The sequence below is a fragment of the Heteronotia binoei genome, chromosome 8 (genome assembly GCF_032191835.1).
Source record: "Heteronotia binoei isolate CCM8104 ecotype False Entrance Well chromosome 8, APGP_CSIRO_Hbin_v1, whole genome shotgun sequence".
Classification (NCBI taxonomy): domain Eukaryota; kingdom Metazoa; phylum Chordata; class Lepidosauria; order Squamata; family Gekkonidae; genus Heteronotia; species Heteronotia binoei.
Genome location: NC_083230.1, coordinates 7,903,580 through 7,928,352, shown reverse-complemented (window position 1 = coordinate 7,928,352; position 24,773 = coordinate 7,903,580). Strand labels below are relative to the sequence as shown.

General features: G+C 41.8%; 1 protein-coding gene across 4 annotated transcripts; it reads right to left on the bottom strand.

The window, feature by feature from the left end:
* Positions 1-742: 742 nt before the first annotated feature.
* Positions 743-22,844, bottom strand: RINT1 (RAD50 interactor 1). Of its 4 annotated transcripts, none has more exons than XM_060244717.1 (16): positions 22,807-22,844; positions 21,989-22,050; positions 20,541-20,623; positions 19,080-19,275; positions 15,933-16,174; positions 15,080-15,253; positions 14,847-14,999; positions 13,106-13,262; positions 12,291-12,401; positions 11,973-12,198; positions 10,006-10,143; positions 9,008-9,207; positions 8,199-8,413; positions 2,747-2,927; positions 2,020-2,138; positions 743-972 (listed from the first exon to the last, which is right to left on the bottom strand). In XM_060244717.1, exons 3-16 carry the CDS (start codon positions 20,618-20,620, stop codon positions 753-755), a joined length of 2,412 nt encoding a protein of 803 aa, XP_060100700.1. In that variant the 5' UTR covers positions 20,621-20,623; positions 21,989-22,050; positions 22,807-22,844; the 3' UTR covers positions 743-752. The 4 variants fall into 4 exon arrangements, with proteins under 4 accessions (XP_060100700.1, XP_060100699.1, XP_060100698.1 ...); XM_060244716.1 differs by lacking the exon at positions 22,807-22,844 and adding an exon at positions 22,622-22,791; XM_060244715.1 differs by lacking the exon at positions 22,807-22,844 and adding an exon at positions 22,698-22,784.
* Between the last annotated feature and the right edge of the window lie 1,929 nt (positions 22,845-24,773).

Below are 24,773 nucleotides of genomic sequence, written 5' to 3'. Positions count from 1 at the left end.
CACACAAGTACAACTGTCTTACCATAATAATCAACCAGTCAATTACACGGAATGTAAAGTTGTTACTCATACATTTCTTTATGCATTTGTAAAGTTAACACCACCGATATTATTGCAGGAAAACAGAGCACTTCTGCTCTTCAATACAAAGCTGTTTAAGATTAACGGACCTGTATCTAGTCAGGTTTCTTTTTTCATGAGGAGAATGGCTAGCAACTACAGTGCCCCTGCTGTTTCTTTGCAATTTACTGCAAACACGCGTGGCTGCTACGGTGGCTGGCTCAGTTTATGCAAAAGCATAAAGCCTTTTGGAAGCGGAAAGCTGAGGAGATAATACAGTAGGAATCAGAGCAGTGAGTAGCAAAACAGCCAGAAATAGAGTGTAATTCAACTTCATACATATAATGACATCTCAAACATCTAACATTCACATCCATAGGATCATTTTAAGGAGCTCTGCCGCCTTGTCTTCTAATGTGCAGAGAAACTTCAACTTGAGAAAATGGATTCTGTCATGCTACCTAGCATGATAGAGCATCTTGGCCTATGAATGCTACCTGGAGGTAGTTAAAAGTTTTCATTGGGCAGCTGGAGTTCACCCACTCTTTAACCATAAGCAAATTTAAAATGGAAATAGGCGATTGTTATATTGAAAAAGTTACAGCTACTTTTTACAAATATATTAATTATAAAATGGTTATGCTTCATAGAATGCAATAGTCATTACTATCTCTGTGTGCTGTTGTTTTTGCTTATTTCCCAGTATTAGGCCAGTTCGTTCTCAAATTAAGAAGAATCTCAACATCCTGCGGAGCTAATTTATAGATTCCAAGTTCATTTAATGCTGCCGCTGCAGTAGGCTGATTCGAATTCAGGACTCCTGATCTGTTTTCACCAGCTGACTGTAACACGTCTTTCAGAAGCAAGGCTGAGCCAACATTTAAGTTCAATACAATGCAGGCCTCCTTTATACTGCAGGGAAAAATAGGATAATTGTGATTTCAAGTTTGTGGCTTGATTTTATGGAAGAAGCAATGGCTAGGATCTAACGAAATGTATCCATTCACTCACCTGAAAGAGATTTGGGGACTTGTGTCTTCAAATAGTAATCCCACTTCTATAACTGAACAGCAGGTTCCCATGCCAAACTGCTTCTACAAGCAACCCACTAACAGCTCTCTTTATCCCATAAAACTAAACTGTAGCATGTCTAACCAGTTTGTGAAAACTGGAGGAAAGGAGGTAACCATGTTCACTGTTACTCAACTATCAACTTTTATTTCGCAAGAAGTGTAATTTTATGTTGTCAACCCTCAAAAGTGTTTCCTGAACTTTTCCATATGGTAATAGTGTACCATTAAGGAAGCGATAAAGGGTCTCTAGCGGGGAAAAACTGAGATACAGAAAACTAATGTACTGCTTAGATTTGAGATGTCCCTTTTTAAGAGGAAAAGTCAGGAACAAAAAAAGCCAGGAAGAGATACCTTTAGATCATGTCAGAGGAAAAAAAGGTCAAAGCTGTCAAATTATTTATTTAAAATGCTTATATGTTACCTGTTCAGAGAGACCTTCTCAAGGCAGCTACTATAAAAACAACCTTTAAAAACCCAGCTAATAAAAAAAACCCAAAGCATAAAACATTTAGCAGCCTACATGATACATACAAGTCCTTAAGCCAGAAGCATATTTTAAAAACAATTTTGAAGGTCAAAACCATAATTAAAGGCCTGTGTAAAAAGCAATGTTTTGGCCTGGCTGCCGGAAGAGAGTCCTCTAAGTAGCAGGAGAGTTTCAGCAAAGAAACCTTTCCACAGGCAAGGTGCTGCCACTAAAATGCTGTCTCTGGTTTTCCACAAGCTTCAACGCTGCAACAGAGATCAGGGCTTGTGAGAAGGATCGTAACTGGCAGGCTCGATGGAACACGAGGCACCTGTCTTCAGGCAGCCTGGCCCCCACACTGTTGGGGCCTTCTGAGCAAGAATGACCACATCTGAAATGAGCCAGAACTTGCATACTTACTGTTTGAAATAGTTTTCTGGCCGCTTGCAGTAATGTGAAAACAAAGGGAAAAGATTCCTAGTCATGTCAAATTGGAGTTGCGCTGCTCCTCCTTCATTGAAGTGATTGGCCAAAATTATCTAGTACATAAACACACATTGCACCTTTTAAAATCACTGTTTAGTACATCATTAGTCATGCGCTTCTTATCAGGGTTGCCAAGTCCAATTCAAGAAATATCTGGGGACTTTGGGGGTGGAGCCAGGAGACATTAGGGGTGGAGCCAAGATCAAGGCTGTGACAAGCATAATTGAACTCCAAAGGGAGTTCTGGCCCTCACATTTAAAGGGATGGCACACCTTTTCAATGCCTTCCTTCCGTAGGAAATAATGAAGGATAGGGGCACCTTCCTTTGGGGCTTATAGAATTGGACCCCCTGGTCCAATCTTTTTGAAACTTGGGGGGTATTTTGGGGAGAGGCACTAGATGCTATACTGAAAATTTGGTGCCTCTACCCCAAAAGACAGCCCCCCAGAGCCCCAGATACCTGTGGATCAATTCTCCATGATTTTCTATGGGAATAAATCTCCATAGGGAATAACAGAGTTCCCAGCAGACATTTCCCTCCCCTCCCCCCGCTTTCTGACGACCCTGAAGCGGGGGGAGGGCCTCCAAACCTGGGGATCCCCTGCCCCCACCTGGGGATTGGCAACCCTACTTCATATACTGGTATGCCTCATATACTTACTTCCTGATAGATGAATAAATCCACTTTCTCTGCAAGCATTTGCCAGAAGACTTTGAACAGTGGGTAACAAAGCTGTTGTTCTAGCTGCAGCAGCCAGTCTCTCAAAGTCAGTAGCAGAGGACATGCACTGCTTGACAAAGACATCACTGCCTGTTCTGTCTGGGACGGTAAAGAGAGCCACCTAAAAGAAACAAACATCATTGCAAAACACCTCAGGAGCCACTTTCACTAACTTGAAGTTTACCCATTTTGATTTTGATCCTGTTGCCCCAACAGACGTGAAAGAAATCATGAGAAGTTCAGTGGCAGCCAACTAATTTTATTTATTGGATTTATATCCCGCCCTCCCCACTGAGGCGGCTCAGGGCGGCTTACAACATATAAACATAGAACAATAACATTAATAATTATTAAAATACATATTCAATAATTTACAGTAGTTAAAGCAATTAAGACAGCAGAAACAGAGACAGTATATTAATTCGGTGTTCCTCCGAAGTTCTTAAATGCCAGTCAGTTGTATGCTAACCGGAAGAGGACATTCTTGCAGGCCTTGCGGAACTGCCCAAGGTTCCGCAAGGCCCTCACTTCATCCGGTAACTTGTTCCACCAGCAGGGGGCTGTGATTGAAAAGGCCCTATCTCTGGTCGATTTCAGTCGGGCCGGCCCGGGGATTACTAGCAGATTTTGTGATCCAGATCCAAGTACTCTCTGGGGAACATGTGGGGAGAGACGGTCCCTAAGGTAGATAGGTCCTAGGCCATATAGGGCTTTAAAGGTGATAACCAGCACCTTGTAATGAACCCGATATACTATTGGCAGCCAGTGCAGTTCCCGCAGTCCCGGCTGAATGTACTCCCGCATGGGAAGCCCTAATAACAGCTGGGCCGCAGCGTTCTGCACTAGCTGCAACTTCCGGGTTCGGCACAGGGGCAGCCCCATGTAGAGGGCATTACAGTAGTCCAGTCTCGAGGTGACCGTTGCATGGATCACTGTTGCCAGGTCACCGTGCTCTAGGAAAGGGACCAACTGCCTTGCCCGCCTAAGATGAAGGAATGCGGATTTAGCAGTGGCTGCTATCTGGGCCTCCATTGTCAAGGCAGGCTCCAGTAGTACCCCCAAGCTTCTGACCTTGTGTGCCGTTGTTAGTGGCGCACTGTCAAAGGCCGGGAGGGGAAATTCCCCTACCGGCCTTTGACAGTGCGCAAAGGCCACCGCAACCCAGGCCACCGGACCACCGCAACCCAGGCCAAGGACCTCTGCCTTCAGTAAGACCCATTGTATTCCAGTGAAAACATCTCAAAGAGCAGACCCTCATTGAGACTACAAGATCTGTAAAAGTTATTTCTTGCACCACTTTAAATTACAATACATACAATTTTTCACACCAGATAAAGAGGCCAGAAAAAGGGGGCAAAAGGAGAGCCAATTAGAGAGTTCTTCTCTGTCAGAAGTCGTGGCCATAGGCATGGCACAACAGCTCTGTTTTGCAGATCCTGCAGAAGTGACAGATCTTGCAGGGCCCAAGTCTCAGCTGGAGGAGCATTCCACCATGCAAGAACCAGGGCAGAGAAGCTCCTGACTCTGGTCAAGGCTAATAAAACATTTCTTGGCTCAGGAACCATCACTAGGCCTTTGTTCTGTGAGCGTAATGCTCTTGTAAGGGTATACCAGGAGAGGCGGTCCCAAAGGTATGCAAGGTCCCAGACCTTGTAGGGCTTTAAAGGTTAAAACTGTTGCAGAATTAGGGCCTGGATCGAGCCTGTCCTCTGCTAAGCCTATGCTATTTCAGTTTCTATAGTAATTAGCTTCTATAGTGGAATCTTTGGTTCTGTTCCCCAGGAGGCTTTAGGATGCTTCTGGTGATGAGACCTTCCTCGTACAGATAACACTGCACATGATTTTTGCCTTACACAACTTTTGCCTTTTGGAATATTTACATACAATCAAATTCCAAACAGATAGGGTATCTGAAACTAGCTTCCTTGACTCTGAGTCAACCTTCACTCTGTCAATCTGGCTTTCCCTGACTTTCCTGAGCCCAGAAACAGAAAAGGCTGAGATTTGTCGTGTATGTTAGGTATAAATCAGATGCTTAGCAACAGACTTGACTGTTACATTAGCTCCTATGGATGTAAAAAGGTACTTAATGTCTGACTTTAGTCTTGATCAGGGTTGTATGCCAACCACCTTGCATTGTGGATCTTGGCAGGCAACCAGGATACAGCCTTTATAAAATTACAGAGCACTCTAATTAGGTATTCAGTTAATTGGATTAGCTTTGTATACTACATACCAGATTCTTATATGTTTTAAAGGGTTTTACACATTTGGGTTTTAAGTCAAATAAATAAGAGGTGTTTTGAAACAACTCTCTCTCAATGCAGTTGGGAAGCCAGTTTCTCTATCTACTCAATGAATACAGTGGGGATGGGAGTCCATTAAAAGTCTCCTGCACTCCTTATTTCCCCAGCAAAAACCTTGAACTTGATCCGATATTCAATCTGGAGCCAGTGCAGCTGGTGGAACACCAGCTGAATGTGGGCTTTAGCTGGAATTCTAGTGAGAACTTGCACCACCACATTCTGGACCAGCTGAGGTTTTCAGGTCAGTCTCAAGGGTAGCCCTGTGTAGAGTAAGTTACAGTAGTCCAGTCTGGAGGTGACTGTTGCATGGATCACTATAGCTATATCAAGGAAGGATGGGAAAGGGGCTAGTTGCCTGATGCACAAAATGCCAGTCTGGCAAGATTTGTGATTTGGCCCTCCACTGAAAGGGAGGCATCCAGAATCACACCCAAACTCTTCACCATTAGCGCTGATGTTAAAGGCACTTTGTCAACATTCAGAAGTTGAGACCTCAGACCCAAAACTCCCTGATTAAGCCACAGGACCACCGTCTTCACTGAATTCAGCCAGCTGTTTCAGCCTTCCAACCAAAGCCTCCAGACCATCGGCCAGATTTTCAGGGGTGAAACCTGGTTGGCAAGGGAGCACATACAGATGTTGAATAACACTGGGGAGAGAATAGCCCCTTGAAGTAACAGCAACTATCATGGGTGAAGTTCTCTCCCTAGCGCCACCTTCTGTCCCCGACCTTGGAGGAAAGAGACAATCCACTACAGGGTTGTCCCTTGTATTCCCACATCAGCAAGGGCTGGGTCAACAGATCATGACTGGCTGTGTCAAATGCTGCCATCAAGTTAAGTAGAAAAAACCCAAACTGTGTATCAAAAATAACAATAAATAATGTTCAAAAAACCATGGCTCTCTGTATCAATGCCTATTAACAATCAGAGCTTGTGCCTGATGGAAATGTCCTAAGTATCTTTGCTTGATGTCAAGTTGAGAATATTTCAGAACAGCAAAAGCATTTCAGAAAAGCAAAAGCAAAAGCATTTTTATGCGAAACGTGATCCTGTGTCGACTGACGTGTAAAGGAGAACTTTTGCCTTTGGAATCTTATCTCTTCATGAGATTGGATTCCATACAGAAAATGTTGAAGAATTTCCATAAGACTGAATGCTTTGTATGAACTTTTACATATGAGCTTGGACTGGATTCCTTTGTTTCTGCAGTGGGACTCTCCCTAATGAATGAAATTATTTTCTACTGTGTTTTGTGGTATCGCTGATTGTTAATAGACATTGATATATAGAACCACCATTTTTTGTACATTATTTATAGTTATTTTTGATACACAGTTGTTTGGGTTCTGCACTGTGTAGCCACTTGCTTTTCCGCTACCCAGTCAAGTAGGAATAGCAGGACTAACCCACCTCAATCCAAGTGTCTGCAAGGATCATCTGTGAATGCAAGCGGTGCTGGCTGGGGCAGAAGTTGGACTGGAATGGATCCAGGACTAACGTGTCATCCAGAAAAGTCTGGAGCTTTTCAGCTGTTGCTCTTCCAACTACCATACCCAGGAACAAAAGGTTCAACACTGGGCAGTAGCTGACTTGATCAGAAGGATCTAGCGATGTTTTCTTTAAGAGCAGCTGTACCTCTGCCTCCTTCAAACTCCCTGGGAAGACTCCTGTACCCAAGGATAGGTTTATAACCCCTCATTCTGTCACCACTGGTCTTGACCAGCTCTGACGGGGAAGGGTCCATGAGGCAAGCGGCAGGCTTCACAGCACCCAGGACCCTGTCAACATCGTCCAGGGAGAGTCAGCTGAATTGGTCCAATCCTGGACCTGAAGACTGCCAAGGGGCCTCCATATACTGTATCTAAATTTGTTGGCAGATCTTGGCAGAGTAACAAGATCTTATCTGCAGAAAAAACTTACAAAAGCCTCACAGCTGAATGCTGAATTCCTAATATTTTGAGTATTCTACAAAGAAGAAGTTAAAGACCTAATTACCCTAAGATAGCTGTGCCAGGCATGAGCCAGCAGCCACAATGGAGGCCGTACAGAAATCTTTATCGCCTTCACTGCCATCTCATAGGATCTCATAAGCATCCTATAAGATGTTCCCGTAGCTTCATCAAGAGTCCATCACCAAACTCACTCAAGCTGTCTGAGCTCCCACCATATCCTGAAGCTCTGCGGTATACCGTGGTGCCAGTCTGGAGCAAGAGTGAGGAGGAAGCTGGAGGACAATCTTACCAATGGCTTCAGAAAGACAGCTGTGCTGATCTTCTGTCAGCGGATCCAGCGAGTCACCAAGATCCCGCAAAGCATTCTAAAAGCCAACTGGGGGCAAACATAAATCTGCTCTCCACCTAAGCAGGGTGGGGGTGGGGTACCTGGAGGCAGGGGAGGACTTAGACCACAAATGCACAAAACAGGAGCATCACCGTTCTATTTAACCCTCTCAATTTAAGTATTAACGCAATTTTCCAAAGCAGTTTTATAAAACGTTTAGTATTCCAAAAAGGGTAATTGTAGTGAAGCCAAGCCACACAACGGATCAGAAGAGGAAGGATTATCCTGTCTTCCCCCCCACTCAATAACAATGTTGTAAATGGATCCACTAAATGCAAAGTTGAAAAACACTAGACTTTTTTCAGGACATGATAAATAGCCATTTTTAAGTAGAATGCCATCACATTGTGCATATCCCATCTCAAAACAGTTCCACGAGCCACTCTTTTCAAAGGATAAAGCATACCAAGGGACAATTTACAATTCCATCTAATACATCCAGCTGTATAGCAGATGCTACTTCTGTGAGGCAAAGATTTATTTAAAAGTTTTATTTTATAACATGTTCCAGGAAGAAGAATGTGGGTACATTATTAAGTAGAGTGTATTTTTATTTATTTTAAACATTTGTATCCTGCCTCTCCATTCTCTTAGAGCCCTCAAGGCAGTTAACAATAATCAAAAGGAAATTTCAGATCAACTTTTAAAACAGTAGATACATATAAAACTAGCATTTTTTCACACTCTACACTCTCTTCTTTGAGTCTGTGTATCTGAATGAAAAGTTCACCATCAAAAACTCACCGTTCTTTTTTGTACATCCTGGCAGCATCTTTGACCCCCCGGAAGACATGGTCTTCTTGCCGAGTCAGCATGTCATGTTTTAGCCGCTCAAGAAGATTAATCATGTCATCAAAGACGGATGTCTCCATTGAAGCCAGCTGCCCCAGCTGGAGCTTGCTTAGTGCACTGCCATCTGCACAGACTTCTAGGGCAGCCTGCTGAAGCTGCAGGAAGAACTAACAGACAGAAAGACCCAACTATATGCACTCCCTTCAAAAAACCAAAGCATCCAAGTATTTTTAAAAAATAAATAAATAAAGCGGTACACATTATTCCAGGTCCCCTAAAATTACAGCAACACAATTGTTTTTTTAAAAAAAAATCCATTTTTTAATGTTTTATGCTTCTCTATTAAAAAAAAGATAGTCCCCTGTGCAAGCACCAGTCGTTTCCGACTCTGGGGTGACGTTGCTTTCACAAATTTCACGGCAGACTTTTTACGAGGTGGCTTGCCATTGCCTTCCCCAGTCATCTACGCTTTCCCCCCAGCAAGCTGGGTACTCATTTTACAGACCTCAGAAGGATGGAAGGCTGAGTCAATCTGGAGCCAGCTATCTGAGCCCAGCTTCCACCAGGATTGAACTCAGGTCATGAGCAGAGAGTTCAGACTGCAGCACTACCACTCTGCGCCACAGGGCTCAAAATTACAAGTATTTTTAAACTTCACTAGAGGACACAGAAAGCAGTTTTGTACTGTGAAATGTCTTTAAGATATTTTATTTAGTCCCAGGAAACTGGCAACTATATAATTCGGTAAAATAATTACTTACAACATTGTCAGCCAAATCTGCTAGAACTGTTGCTACGTAGTTAACAGCATTTAGGATTGCACAGTACCGGAAGGCTAAAGGTGCTCTACTCTCTTCCTTCATAACTTGAGTCAGTCGTATCCTGAAGTCATCCACCAAATCTTTTTGCAGCTCTAGGAACTGTAGCTTTCTAGCAGCTGTAGGAAGGTTCTTGTATCTGTCTATTTGGAAAAATTCACAATATCTTAATATGCTCATGTAGGAGCTATTTCCAATAGTTTGCAGAGATTTTCATGCCAAGCAGAAGCTTACCTTAGTCTTGCTCAGTTAATCAGAACAATTTTAAAAATCTAGCTTTGAGATACCTTTGCCCAGTACCATGCTATTTCATACACTATTTTTTTTTTCATTTTACAGCCTACCTACTGTCAAGAGTGTTTTAACAGTTGTGATGCAGCAGCCAGATTTTATTCCCCTAGACAGCACTGGAAGCCATGTGGTTTTCCTTGTACGTTCTTTTGTGCTGTTCCTCTACCATCCTCTTGAACCACAACAGCTCAACAAAGAATTGACCACTGACTTAATAAATTAATGGTATCAGCCTAACATACATTGTTAGGTTGCTTCATGTTACTTTGCCTAGCTGTTTGTCCTATACTTAAGCCCTTTACAAAATGAGTAGTATTGATCAGTGTTTTTAGGCTCCTCAGGATTCCTGTAAATATAAATTTTTGCTGCAATCATTGTCAGATGTTATGCTGATAATCAGGATGAAATGATGCCTATCTGCTATGGTTATAAAAATCTTACCATTGTCTTATGCACAAAAGTTCAAAAGCCATAAAAATTAATAGAAGCAGCATCTGTTTGTTCAAATGCAAACCCCATCCCACTGACACCCACTATTCTTTGGTAAACTGCAATTAGTGACAAAACGTTGTTTTCCTTGTTCATTATACATGTTACCATTCTTGAATTGTTGAAGAGCCAAAGCCTAATACCTGATATTTTATACTTACCTGTGATGACCAGTAACAAAGTCATAAAAGTTTCAGCGCAGTCTGGGACTTTCATTTCATCTACATCCGTGATATCTTTGTATTGTGATATCCAGGCACCTTCAGACGAAAGCATAGAGTCCATCTTTTGAAGAGCAACTGTCAGACACACAAACACAATACGGACCTTAACTATGTTTCTGCTTAGTTGTCTTGCTATTCAGAGGCAATTTTCTACTCAAAAGGAAACTATAAACTAGGTCCAGACTAAATTAGCAGTTTCCACTGGTTCCCCCTTCCTGCCACAAATCTTCCTCAAGTCATTACTCCATGTCCCCTGCCCCCCAAGAGCAGCATTTCACAGAGATCAGAGGGAGGGGGTGGCTGGAAAGTTCTATTCTGCCGTTGGAAAACTGAGTGTAGTTCCAATCTTACGTCTTTAAAAGTAAACATGAAAAATACTGCAGAACAAATAGAGCACTCTGAATTCAAATAATAGAAATTAAGTTGACATCTAGTGACAATTAACATGAACCATCATGATTACATTAAATAAACATTCCTTTACCAAGCCCAAACTTCAATTACTGTCATACAGCTGCTTTATCATCTCTGTACTATTACTGTGTGTTAATTTTTTTTACAATAAGTCATCTAAGAACTTGCCACTGGAAAATACAGTTTACTGCTAAATAAAAATTATTCTTTAAACAAATCTGAACAGAGCAGCTAACTAAATATCTTTCAATTTGACCTCCAGCTTACAGAAATAAGAAGAAGAAGAAGAAGATATTGGATTTATATCCCGCCCTCCACTCCGAAGAGTCTCAGAGCAGCTCACAATCTCCTTTACCTTCCTCCCCCACAACAAACACCCTGTGAGGTGGGTGGGGCTGGAGAGGGCTCTCCCAGCAGCTGCCCTTTCAAGGAGAACCTCTGCCAGAGCTATGGCTGACCCAAGGCCATTCCAGCAGCTGCAAGTGGAGGAGTGGGGAATCAAACCCGGTTCTCCCAGATAAGAGTCCACACACTTAACCACTACACCAAACTGGCTCTCTGAAATGTAGTTCACAGCAGAATGTAAGAAGAGCGTTATTACAAATAATACATTTTATACCAAATTACTTTTCCTACATTCCTTTCTTCTCATCTTTTCATTGCCGCAAAGGACAAGAACACAGGCAGAAAGCAAACGCAGCACAGAAATTTCCAGTCTGCTCTATGGTGATACAGTATGTTAGTGCCCATCCCCCGTTATCAGGGAAAGGAAATGCTAGTCAGTTTTGCAGCAGAAGAGCCATTCTAAAGTTCTCAGATTTTGCAGCAGAACAGTTTCAGATGTCCTGTATTTGAAAGTCCACCAAACCAATGTAATTAATGGATACTGGTAGCCTAGTCCTTTCCCGGTGAGGCAGGTTGTACAGTGATATATTTGACAACAAATATTCAACTGTGCCTTACCTTAATACAATGGCCATAAAACAGGCCTCAAATAAGCCCCAACCTGTAGCTTGCACTAAGATTTTTTCTTACATGCACACTAGGGTTGTTCATTTACAAAATTATTGTTTACATTATTTATGAGAAAGTTGGGAATAGCAGTATTATCATTTTTGTTAAATGGCAGGAGTTAATGTTCTAGAAATTCATTCTGGAAATATCAGAACACTACCCTTTCACAGTACCGTACATTGCTGATCCAACACAGGAAATAGCAGCAATTGTATTGGATCAGTGGTGTCCATTTCACACTCCTAATGCAAACCCTTTGGTTTCATCTTCCATCAAAAACCCGAGTACCCAAAGAACTGCGGGACTGTTGGAAAGTATGATCAGCAGCTATCACCAAAAAAAACCCAAGCACACCAAACCCTCAGATTTCCTATCCCAAATGCAAGCATAATTTTATACTTCATAGCTACGAGACGTGTTTGAACTTCACAAAAGTAAGTGGTTTGGGATTATTTGTAAATCAAGCCAAGTCTTACACTTTCTTTCCACAGTTATCCATCTTTGAAAACAGGTTTCTTCTGATAAAATGTGCATACAACTGGGAAAGCTGCTGAGATATCCATGAACAGTGTGCAGCTCCCTCTCAAACAGAAGCACTTCATCTACCAGATGGCAGAAGAGACTGTCGTCATATAACAAACAAGGAATATCAGCAGCCAGCTTCTCCAGGATCAGCATCACCAAAGCTCGGGAAAATTCCAGCTTAAGAGAGGCATAGAGATTAATTAAAATTGCAGATACAGATTTACTGGATTTACTAATATCAATATATTAAACAAAACCGAGATACTTACCTTTGCATTCACTGGAGAACCTGCTTTATCCAATATTGGCTGGATTCTGTCTTCAAGAAACTTAGCATGGTTTCCAATCCACATAAGTATCTGTGTTAGGTACCATTCAGGCTTTCAAGGAAGAAATGAAAATAGCCTATGTTTTCTAGGACAAGAATACAATCGCCCTTGCCAGATCTCTATGTATCTTTTCTATGCCAACATGCATTACAGTGGATTCACTGGACACTTTCTGGCAGCAGCCCTCATTAAACCCCAAGGTTGTTTTTCAGATTCCAACAAAGGAGGATGTATGCTTTGGTAGAGAAATTCTTACTCAAAAGGGGTCAGGTAAATACATGTGTATCTGTTGGCTTTTACACAATTTGTTCTTGGTACAGCTAAACAGGAATCAAATCTCCTGGGATGCAGGCCCAAACATATGAATGCAAACTTGCAAAAACCTAAACTCGGCTGTTGTACAACGTTAACATTAACATTATTTTAAATGAATATAATCTGGGATCATGTTTACTACTTCACATGCACAGATCCCACAGATCTGTTCTGCCAGTGAAGGTGTTTTTCACCAGTACAAGGTGACTTCCCCTGCCACAAGAGGCTCCTCCACTAGCAAAAGCCAACCCCCTCAGATCTTCGTAAATAACAATGCTAGAGATGTTTTTCTTTTTTCAAAAGTAAATGCTGAAAACTTAAGGAAGAGACCAAGGATGCCTGACCAAGGTAGCCTTCCCTGGTTCCACCTCTTCTTCACCTTTCAAGTCACAACCTGTATCAAAATGTTTGTATTAAAAGCTTGTTGTACACCACTATACCTTGCTTAAAACATTTGTTTGTCTGTTTCCTGAAAAATGATACTTGAATCTTTTCTGAAGCGGAGCCAGCATAATCTGTATAGGCAGGATGACAGGTAGAGTGTGAGGCAGAGTATATTTTTCTGGAAGCTGCTTTGGTTTGGTTAACAGTTCATCTCTGAGATTTTAAGAGTCAAAGTAAAATGTCTTAAGGATACACATACTGGCTTAATACAGAACACACAATTCTTGTGTTCACTTATAAAAGGTATTTTTGTGTTCATAAAATTGCTTTCTTGAAATGTCAACATTATTTACTAAATGCAGACATTCTATCCATTGCTGTGTTTTACAGAAATATTTAATATAATACAATAGTAATTCTAAACAGTAACAGCATAACAATTTTACAAACATATTTTGATCAGTTTATTACAATGGTGAAGGTATTCCTGATACCAGTTCATGGGTGCCAGTACCATAAAGTATCAGACTGTTATAATTGTTTGTATTAATAACCGAAGGAGAAAATCCACACGATTTATGCTACACTGTCATTACCTCCTACAATCTATGCTGCTTTGCCCTCATCGGGAGATTTTGCAAGATCTGAAAAGTGTCAACCCCAGCATAAGCTTTGGCTTAATTCTCTCCTGTAAGAGCCAGTTTGGTGTAGTGGTTAAGTGTGCGGACTCCTATCTGGGAGAACCGGGTTTGATTCCCCACTCCTCCACTTGCACCTGCTGGAATGGCCTTGGGTCAGCCATAGCTCTGGCAGAGGTTGTCCTTGAAAGGGCAGCTGCTGTGAGAGCCCTCTCCAGCCCCACCCACCTCACAGGGTGTCTGTTGTGGGGGAGGAAGGGAAAGGAGATTGTGAGCCGCTCTGAGACTCTTCGGAGTGGAGGGCAGGATATAAATCCAATATCATCATCATCTTCTTCTGTAGGAGAGGCCAGGGCTAACTGGTAGAACACCTGCTTTACATGCAGAAGGTCCCAGGTTTAGTCCCTAACAACTCCAATTTAAAAGGATCAGCAAGTAAGTGACAAGAAAAACCTCTACCCAAGATTTCAATGAGCTGAAAGTCCTGCAAAGTAGACAATATTGACCTTGGTTCTGCCAAAGCCACTGCTGACATTTGCTCTGCCGAGGAAGGTATTAAAGAGCATTTTGCTTCTGTCCTTGAATCAGTACCTGAGGTGTATTAAAAAAATGTTCTGCCAAAGCTTTAGTTGCTGTTTGCACTAGGCCGGAATGGATTAGAGCATCTTTTCCTATATCTCTACTTGTATAGGAGAAAATAGTTAAGATGCACAGTTTCGAGTATGGGAAGAATAATAATTTGGGATCAGAAAGAAAATCTCTGAAGATTGCACTGGACTCACTATTTCTGTGTCTGTTCTGAATCTCATGATGCTGAAAATAATGTACAGAAACAATGGGAACCTACTCCACAAAATTCTTTGCACCAATAATTTTGTATGAATTTATATCATCTAGAGTTTCCAAATGGTTTCTTTTTTTACTGGCACCTCAGTATGCCTGCAATAGTAGACTGATTTGCAGACATCTAGTGAATCTTTATGCTGAGAAAAAATTCGCCTGCTGATGGCAAAGGGACAAGTCAGGCCATTTTTTTATCCTGGTCAGCTGAGAACACTAGAATTTCAGAATCAGAACAGTTTTGCAGGATAATCCTGCATTCCCTTGGTATGTATGCATATGTCCAGTAGGAAAAAAATTACATATTTTTAAAGGATACGAAGTTTGTAGTTTCAAAAGTTGAGAAAACAGAGTCTCCAAGTTATCATATGCTTCCTGTGCACTGGCTGGGGATGTAGCCAAGCCAAAAGGCTGGGATTGTGCTGGACCAACAAATGGCCAATGAAGGTGAGCTAAAGTCTCCTCAAAATCACTACAATAAATGACCATATAAGATTATCACAAATCAGCTGTCCAGTGCAAAAATAAGCAAACTATGTTTTAATTCCTTACCTGGACAGTTTATCTTTCAGGATTTTATGCCAGAACTGAACTGTAGATCGGAAAAAAGTAACAAGATGGGAACAAGATGACTCCTGAAGCTTGATGTCCAGTTCAGCCATGGAGGCCAAAGTAGTTGCAGCCGCAGGCACATTGTTGGTCATGAGATACTGTTGAATGTTGTCACTAGAAAAGAAAAGAAAAGACCTGGGCTAATGAGCAAAGCAGTTTTGGACACCCAAGAAAAAATCAATTCAAAATAATTTTTCGAAATCTGAAATCTAACTGTAAAATCAAAGTTACATATCAAGATGTTACAGAAAACATTACAGAAATCGAGAAGTGCTACAAGATTCTAACAGAAACTAATCACATCATCCTGTCCCACCAGAACTCTGCACTCTCCTTTTCCTGAAGAGGATACGGTCAAACACTTAAAAATACAGAATGCAAGCCAATGGATAGCTAACAGAAGATTAAGCCCATTAATTTCAATGGGATAAGCATGCTTGTCTGACATGAATTATAGGCATACTATGATGATAAGGATAACTAAAAAGTATTTTGCAGGTGGGAGAAAGGACAGAGTTCTCAAAGAAGATCTAAATTGACAAACTTGCTCATCAAGCTCAAGTCATAGTTCAACTAATTTTGCTGTTACTCTGAGCTATCTAGTAGACTGTAATTCTACAGAGGAGTAACTGTGTTAGTTTGTTATAGCAAAAATGAACAGGAATTTAATCTCATTAGTCCTTAAGGTGCTCCTCAACTGTAACTTTAACTAGAAAACAGCACACATTGAAAACAGGTGTAGAAACTGCTTGTGTAAACAGGCCTGGAAAGAATAATTAGGAGTTATATTGACCTTAATTCCTCTATTTGTGAAATCCACTTTAAATAGGCAAGATGTCGTTCAACTTCTTTTATCTGACTTATTAATACACCAAGGTTCTCCATCCATGGCTTAGACATTAACAGGTGATTGTTAATTGAATCATGCAAAAATCTTTCATCCTTGAGAAGCTGGTTGAGAGACTCCTTAGAGTTTTCTGCATTCTGTAAGGTCTTCTGAATTCTTTTTGGAACTTCCGACGACACCGTAAGCACCTGTATCGGTCAGATATGAAAAAGCAGATAACCTGTAACAACTGACAAGGCAACAACTCATCTCCACTCACCCGCTGAATTCCTCCCTCTCACAGCAACCACTCTAGAGAACTAATGCCAGTCAGAATAGGTAGTGCTGACCATAATAGGCCAACGACCTGACTCATTATAAGTTGTGGGTGTGTTCAACTTGCACCTATTCAGCGTTGCTTCCTTGAGTATGGATTTAAATTGCTTAACAGTCTCCTAGAAGAAACATGAAGCCTTGTATTTGAACCCACCATAACAGACCAAAGAAGTGTTTAACTTAGTATAGAATTGGCAATGATCCTACATTGAATGGCTTCTAGGATAAATGTACTACTTTAAATAAGACACAGCTAAAATAAAAGACATTTATGAAGTGACTAGGAGACAAGAAAATGAGATGCTTTAAGCAACTAGCAATTCCTATATGTGTGAGTGTATATACATATATAGAAAGAGAAAGTGTCAAATTTCCTCAAATTATGTTAGAAAAGCCAATCATAGTTTATTGTGTGTACCTTTATAATACAAGATATATATACAAACGGTCAGTATCCAAAATTACAGGACAGATTTTAAAACATAGTGAACACGATCTTCCACTGATCCTCCATACAAACAGATGTGTTGATTAAACACAATTTTAAGATATCGTCCCATAAGCAGTTCAGTTGGCACAGTCTGAAAATGTAGCAATATAAGTGCCATTCTTACATTGTATGATGTAATGTGCACCAAATAAGAAGCTCTAGAGTGGTCTTTTTTAATGGTTGACTACAACAACAAACTATGGGGCATATGTAAATTATGGTTTTATATGTTTTATCGGATTGTTTTATAATGTTGTAAGCCGCCCTGAGTCTGCTTGCGGAGAGGGCGGGATATAAATGAAAAGAAATAAATAAATAAATTTCTGCTGACTGATTAAAGATTTGTCAATTATGGTATCTTCTTTATATACCCATTCCCATGGGTTCAAATTGATCCCCAAAGAATGAAGTAAATCATCAAGGATAGTATATTGAGAAATAATGGGTAATTAAAAAAACAGAAGGGGCTTTGTCATTATTTTGCCATAAATAAGAACTAGAGTTGCTGAGAGAACCTGTACTTATTTATTGGTTCTTCTTCCATGATTTTAGAATTTGTAAAATGGCAAGACCAAGCTTGGCCTGCATCAGAGCCACTGACATCTATTTTGGTAACGCTAAAATCTCATAAAGAGATTTTAAATTGTTTCTAGTCCGGTGTGTATTTGTTCTTGCCAGCCCCATACTTTGACACCATAAAGTAAATGGGAGATGACTTCACTAACAAAACGTTTTAAAGCCAGACCGCCTCTGGTGTAATAAAATCTCATCATTGTTCCAATAGTCTTGAGAGCATTAATTACAGATATATGAGCATTCCAGTTCAAGGATTCACTGTAAATTATACCCAGGTATTTATTGGTTTTACACTGCTTGTATACTCCAGAGGAACTTTTTTGGCCTCTTACAAAACTTTAGCTTTTGTATAATTTATCTTTAATTTCTCTTCTGTACAGTAGTCACCCAGGCTTTTTAGCAACCTTTTAAAATCAATCCTGGTCAAGGAGATTAAAACCATGTCATCTGCATATAATAGTACTGAGATTTTCCAATCACCTATTGAGGGTGAGATAAATTCTGAGCCAGTTAGTCTTACCACAGTGTCATTAATATACAGATTAAAGAGCATAGGGACTCATACACTTATCTCATAACTGCTTAGCTCCTTTTCCTGTTGGAATTCCTCTGGGTAGAGAGCCTAAAGTGCCTATTTTGATTTTTACATAGGTATTGGAGTACAGTTTGCATACAAGAGACAGTAGTCTATTATCCATATTTGTCTTTCTTAATTTTCCCCACAAGCGATCTCTTATCTATGGAATCAAAAGCTGTGGCTAGATCTACAATAACCACAAACAGGGCTTTAGTTGAACCGTTCATAGTTGTATAAATTAGCTGATGGAGTGTATGGCAATGATCTAGTGTCCCCTATATGTACTATCTTATCATTCCACATTACTGCAGAGCTTTTTTGTTTGTAAGACTGACCATTACACCCAGGGCTTTTTTTGTAGCAAGAACTCCTTTACATATTAGGCTACACCCCCTGATGTAGCCAATCCTCCAAAGCTTAAAGTAGGCCTTGTAAAAAGAGCCCTGTAAGCGCTTGGAGGATTGGCTACATTAGGAAGGTGTAGCCTAATATGCAAAGGAGTCCCTGCTACAAAAAAGCCCTGATTACACCTACAATGATTTTGCAAGGGAGATTTTTGAACAGACCATACACTGATAGAATCTGCCCTTGTGGCCTCAACAGGATTGATACATCATTTCATGCTCTGCTAGAATGCAGATTTTTTTGAGATTACAAGGGATTACTATATTTATTCAATCAACCATCCCCCCATACTCCAGAAACCCTGGCTTTTTTGCTTACTGATAAGGATCCTAGGATCACTCTAGCAATTGCAAAATTTGTCTCAGTCCTTTCAGCTATTGCACCAAAATATATGAAATCATTGTTTTCTGCTGCTCAAGATTTGTGAATCAATGAGCTTCTAAGAGTACAAAAGGAAAGAAAAGGAACGATCTAGTGTACTGTGACCTCTACTAAAGCCTGCTTGGTGGATTTGAACTCTGATTCTCTCACCTCAGTCCAGCACCCGAACTACTACAACATATTGCCTCTGGTACAGCCGTTCATCACATGCAAGCCAAATCTACAATTTAAAAAAATAATACCATTCTGCTTATCACATATAGACACTACACACCTGCACATTTGGGTAAACAATGCTTTACTTCTTCTTTCATGTGTGAAAACAAACCAACCAACCCATTCAACTCACCTGTTCTTCTAATTTTAGTTTATTTTCTGACAGCTTTTCAAGAAGTCTGCCAAGCTTGCTTAAAGAGTCATAATCATTTCCAAGCTCCTTTTCCAGAAATTCAGACACGTAGAAAGGGATGTCACAGGTCTCTGGATCTCTAGGAATCCTCTCTTTTCCAGGGTTAACAGCTTCCATCTTTGAATCACCTGCAAAACTGAGTTTTAAAAACCATAATTAACCCCTGGCAGCTTTTACAAAGACTGAGATATGATACATTAATTAACTGAATTTACAGGAAAAGCCGCAGCGATCAACAGTCATTAACTATGGAAATATAAGAGTCTGAAAGTTAAAGCATACTTAAGGCACGCTTTTCAAAGGAACAAAAATCCCAAAGTTTCTCTCAAGGTAATGCCTACCATATATGTACTGTCAGTTTTAATGGGGGGAGGAAATTCTCAGCAAAGCTTTTTCACGATTGGCATGTGCTTCTGGTCATGGCTAACAAAATGACGACTGTTGGCTTCCAAGACACTCTGAGATAATGAAATATAATACTTTCAAGACTGGGGAAAGAATCCCAACACAGTCACCATCCCCCACGATTCTTTACTCTGGATGGGGTGTAGGCTTCTTCCTGTACCTTTTAGCTTAGTTTTTTTTTTTTAAGTTACCATTATTCCTACATCTGTGGCATTCACCAGGCCATCTGTTGCCCAAAAGGCCAGATTCCCCCAGCAAGGAAGCTGTACCCACCAAAGCATACTGGATACACCAGTTGAATTGCATTTCTCCATATGGACTGAATAAGACCAATGATTTGACATGTTTTTTATGAATGGTCTTCTTTATAATATGAGTGCTGTGCATAATTTGGCTGTGTGATAACACATTTTTGTATAAATTATGTGATTTGACATTCTTTGTATGGAATATTTTGTATGTTGTATCTGCTGTGGATATAGTTTGTGGTGTTTGTGTCTTTTAGCATGTTGCATTAGAAATATGTTACTTTACCTTTAAGAGGTTTGTGTAATGGCAGCTGTAAATGAGATGTTTGCCTTTTAGTTGCACCATTAGGGTGCGCAAGACGCCTCATACTGAGCTGTAGCTGATGTGAAATTGCCGTTGGAGACGCTCTGCGTCCCCTTTTTTAAAAATTATGTAAAGAATCTATATAATTGAATCAATATGCAAGTATGATATTTTTCCACTGGAAGAGGGTTGGTGGTGTCTGAATGTCCTTCTGATATTTTTGTATAATATTTTCTTTTATTAGTGGTCCCAGATCTGATGAAGACTGGAAAGAAACAAGTACTTAATCGATTGGCTTGTCACCACACTACTTGAATGTACATGTTTTGGACATTTGGACTGGTTTCTATATATTTCTCAGTAAATTGGTCACTAGCTTGTATTTTTTGTTGTGTTATCCATTATAGTGACCTCTCTCGGATTGTATTCTATTCTCGCACCCACCAAAGCAGCAGAGGCTTTTCCTTCCCACTGCAGTACCTCTGGTTTTCTGCTTCTCCTGTGGGGCTTTCTTCCTGGCTCATCTCCTGCTGAAAGGAAGAAGGGGGGTATGAATCAGCCTCTATGATTTTGTGCTCTGCACCAATTTTCAAAAGCATGGTAAACTATGTTCCACAGCGTGGAGATGTGAACATGGCTCTCCACGCTGTCACCAGCTCTGACCGGCTTGGAACAGATCGCTTTGTAATTGCTCCAGCAATTCTGACATTAGCCACCAAGTTGTCAGTCTTAATACTGAGAAACAAGGGTCATGGCTAGTAACTAAGGATGGGAACAAATCCATAAATGAACCCTGATTTGAACAAGAACTGGGCCGGTTTGTGGTTCCTAAATTGGGGGTTTGGGAGAATGTGCCTCCCACAAACCTCCATGCAGTTTGTGAGGTTTGGAGAGGTTTCATGCAGGCACCAAAGACATTTAAATACCTTTGGAACCCAATTGAAAGTGAGCTCTGAAAGGCATTTAAATGCCTTCGAGTCCACCTCTGGGTCAGGCTGGCCTGACTGAGCTCCAAAGACCTTTATAGGTCTTTATTTAAATGCCTTCAGAGCTCACTCAGGAAGGCGTGAACTCTGAACCAGATAAAGCACTAACTAGTTCATCCAATGGAGTTCATTGGAAGTCCGTGGTTCATGAAAACCCTGAATCATGAACCTCCAACAAACCTCAATTTTCCCAGTTCGTGCCTATCCCTACTGGTAACAGATTCAACACTTACTGAAGTTAAATGATGATGATTGTAAAGCAAAGGTAGAAAACTGACAAGGAAGTTTTCATTATAGTATAGATTAAAAAAAAAAAACTTATCTAAAACTACATTTGATATTTTCTTTAAAAATGATTTAATTATGCAGGTTTTTAAAAATTTAGTTTCCTTTTATTATTAATTTTTATCATATGTATAATGGAAATTCTTTATGGTGCATGTTTTTATTTTATATTTGATCACCTGTAAAATGGCTTGTTATTTTTAAAAATTTATGACCTGGCTCTCAATCACATGTCCCAAGGCAGTTAGCAAAAAAAGAATCAACCATAAACATGTTTTAAAATCTTCATTAAAATATTAATAAAAGCAATTATATAAATAATAATAGAAACAGGAATTAACAGACCAATAAAATATTTAAATGTACAAGAGACCCGGGGGGCAGTTTTCTCAGATCACCACAAATAACCAGCCAACGTTTTGCATATTCACATCTGGAGCTACATCATCGCCCAAATAATTCTGGACGCTAAGAGATGACAATATACACTGATGTACATTTTGTGTTGTATAGCAGCTAGAATGTTGGACAAAGATCTGGGAAACCCTGGTTCAAACCCCCACTCTGCCATGACAGCTCACTGGGTGACCTTAGGTCAGTCACTCTGTCAGTCTAACCTACCTCAAAGGGTTGTTTTGAGAATAAAATGAAGGAGCAGGAATCCACATACACCACCTGAGCTCCTTGGAAAAATGAAAAGCGCAGTAAAGAAATGTCCCCAATGATATATTATCAGTGAAATTATTATTAGCAATAGCATAATGATCAGAATGCCTTACTAAGCTCTGAGAGACACTGTCCTGCCATTAAACTTGTCAAGTGACCATAGACCACTCACTCAGTCTCATTCCAAACTACCTTGCAGGGCTGTTGTTGGGTTACCATGAAGCAGAGAACAAGAAAACGCAGAACCCTACTAGTAATTCTAAAACACACACACAGCAAAAACAGATTTTAAAAAAAAGTACTATTAGGGCTTCTTTTTTTTTAGCAGGAACACACCAGAGCGCAACTCCAGCTGGCTTGGCATCAGAGGTGTGGCCTAATATGCAAATGAATTTCTGCTGGGCTTTTCCTACCCAAAAGCCCTGAGTTCTAGTAACCCTAAAACCTTTCCTGAAAAGCCCACAGAGGGATTCTTGAAGACCAGACCTCTCAGTGAGGAGCTGCTATAGCTGAATAGGGCCTCCGTGTTCATAAACCGTATTCCTCGGCACCCCACCCCAACGCATCCCCTTCTGCTGCTCCTTCTACCCGTATCTGCCTGGTCTCCACTGGAAGCGGAATGCTTGGCTAGGTGAACCCTGAGGGCGCAGCACGGCCTTCTCACCCGCCTCACGCAGCTCGAAAGAGTCCGCGGGGTCCCGCTGGACCCAAAACCGACCCAGGAGAGAGAGAGAGAGACGCGCGCGCAGCCAACGACAGCCCCATCCGCTCACCTGACACGCGGGCCACGCCCCCTCCCCTGACGCGTCTCCGCCCACCCGCAACGTCTCCCGAGACCGCTCCAAGCAACGCGAGAAGACGGCGTCAGCGGCGTTACGGCCGAGATAGCGACGAGGGGCCGCCTCTTGCCTCGAATCACGTGGGGAGCACTTCCGTTGGAGGCCGCGCTCCGCTTCAGATCTCGGCGGGGGATTACCGGAAGGGGCGGGCCGGGTTGTAACGGTTTTTCCCTCGTCTTCCTGTTTCCCGAAGGGTCTTCAGAGGAGTAGAAGGGCCTTTATTTCGAGACGCTGCGCGGCGGCCTTTCTCTCGTGAAGCCGGACTCGAGGCGCGCGGCGGAGATACAAATCGCACCACTGCATTTAGCGCTTCAGAACTCGCCCCTGAGGGATTTCCTCTTTATGGCGGCACACGCTGTGGACTGGAGCCCGCTTCCTTCGACGCAGGTCTCCGCGAGGCAGGCGGCGCTAATTGACTAAACAGCTGCCTCTGAAGGAGCGTCTTCGCCCGCGGGAGTAAAATCTTGTCGGTCTTTGAACTATCTCAAGAAGCCTCGTTTTTATTTTAACTGGTTTAACGCCAGAGGTCTCTCAACAGGCAGCGGCTGCTAAAGAGGGGCTGGTGCAGTCCTTAGAAAGCCCAGCAAAGAACAACACGAACGCTCTGCTGCTGCTGGCGCCGGCTGCGGAACCGAGGAGAGAGTGAACGAGAACGAATGGGTTGTGCAATGTATGTAAGAACATAAGAGGAGCCATGTTGGATCAGGCCAATGGCCCATCCAGTCCAACACTCTGTGTCACATAAGAACATAAGAGAAGCCCTGTTGGATCAGGCCCATGGCCCCTCCAGTCCAACACTCTGTGTCACATAAGAACATAAGAGAAGCCCTGTTGGATCAGGCCAGTGGCCCATCCAGTCCAACACTCTGTGTCACATAAGAACATAAGAGAAGCCATGTTGGATCAGGCCAGTGGCCCATCCAGTCCAACACTCTGCGTCACATAAGAACATAAGAGAAGCCATGTTGGATCAGGCCAGTGGCCCTTCCAGTCCAACACTCTGTGTCACATAAGAACATAAGAGGAGCCATGTTGGATCAGGCCAGTGGCCCATCCAGTCCAACACACTGTGTCACATAAGAACATAAGAGAAGCCCTGTTGGATCAGGCCAGTGGCCCCTCCAGTCCAACACTCTGTGTCACATAAGAACATAAGAGAAGCCCTGTTGGATCAGGCCAGTGGCCCATCCAGTCCAACACTCTGTGTCACATAAGAACATAAGAGAAGCCCTGTTGGATCAGGCCAATGGCCCCTCCAGTCCAACACTCTGTGTCACATAAGAACATAAGAGAAGCCCTGTTGGATCAGGCAAGTGGCCCCTCCAGTCCAACACTCTGTGTCACATAAGAACATAAGAGAAGCCCTGTTGGATCAGGCCAGTGGCCCATCCAGTCCAACATTGTGTGTCACATAAGAACATAAGAGAAGCCCTGTTGGATCAGGCCAGTGGCCCATCCAGTCCAACACTCTGTGTCACATAAGAACATAAGAGAAGCCCTGTTGGACCAGGCCAATGGCCCATCCAGTCCAACATTGTGTGTCACATAAGAACATAAGAGAAGCCCTGTTGGATCAGGCCAGTGGCCCCTCCAGTCCAACACTCTGTGTCACATAAGAACATAAGAGAAGCCCTGTTGGACCAGGCCAGTGGCCCATCCAGTCCAACATTGTGTGTCACATAAGAACATAAGAGAAGCCCTGTTGGATCAGGCCAGTGGCCCCTCCAGTCCAACACTCTGTGTCACATAAGAACATAAGAGAAGCCCTGTTGGACCAGGCCAGTGGCCCATCCAGTCCAACACTCTGTGTCACATAAGAACATAAGAGAAGCCCTGTTGGATCAGGCCACTGGCCCATCCAATCCAACACTCTGATTCACATAAGAGAAGCCCTGTTGGAT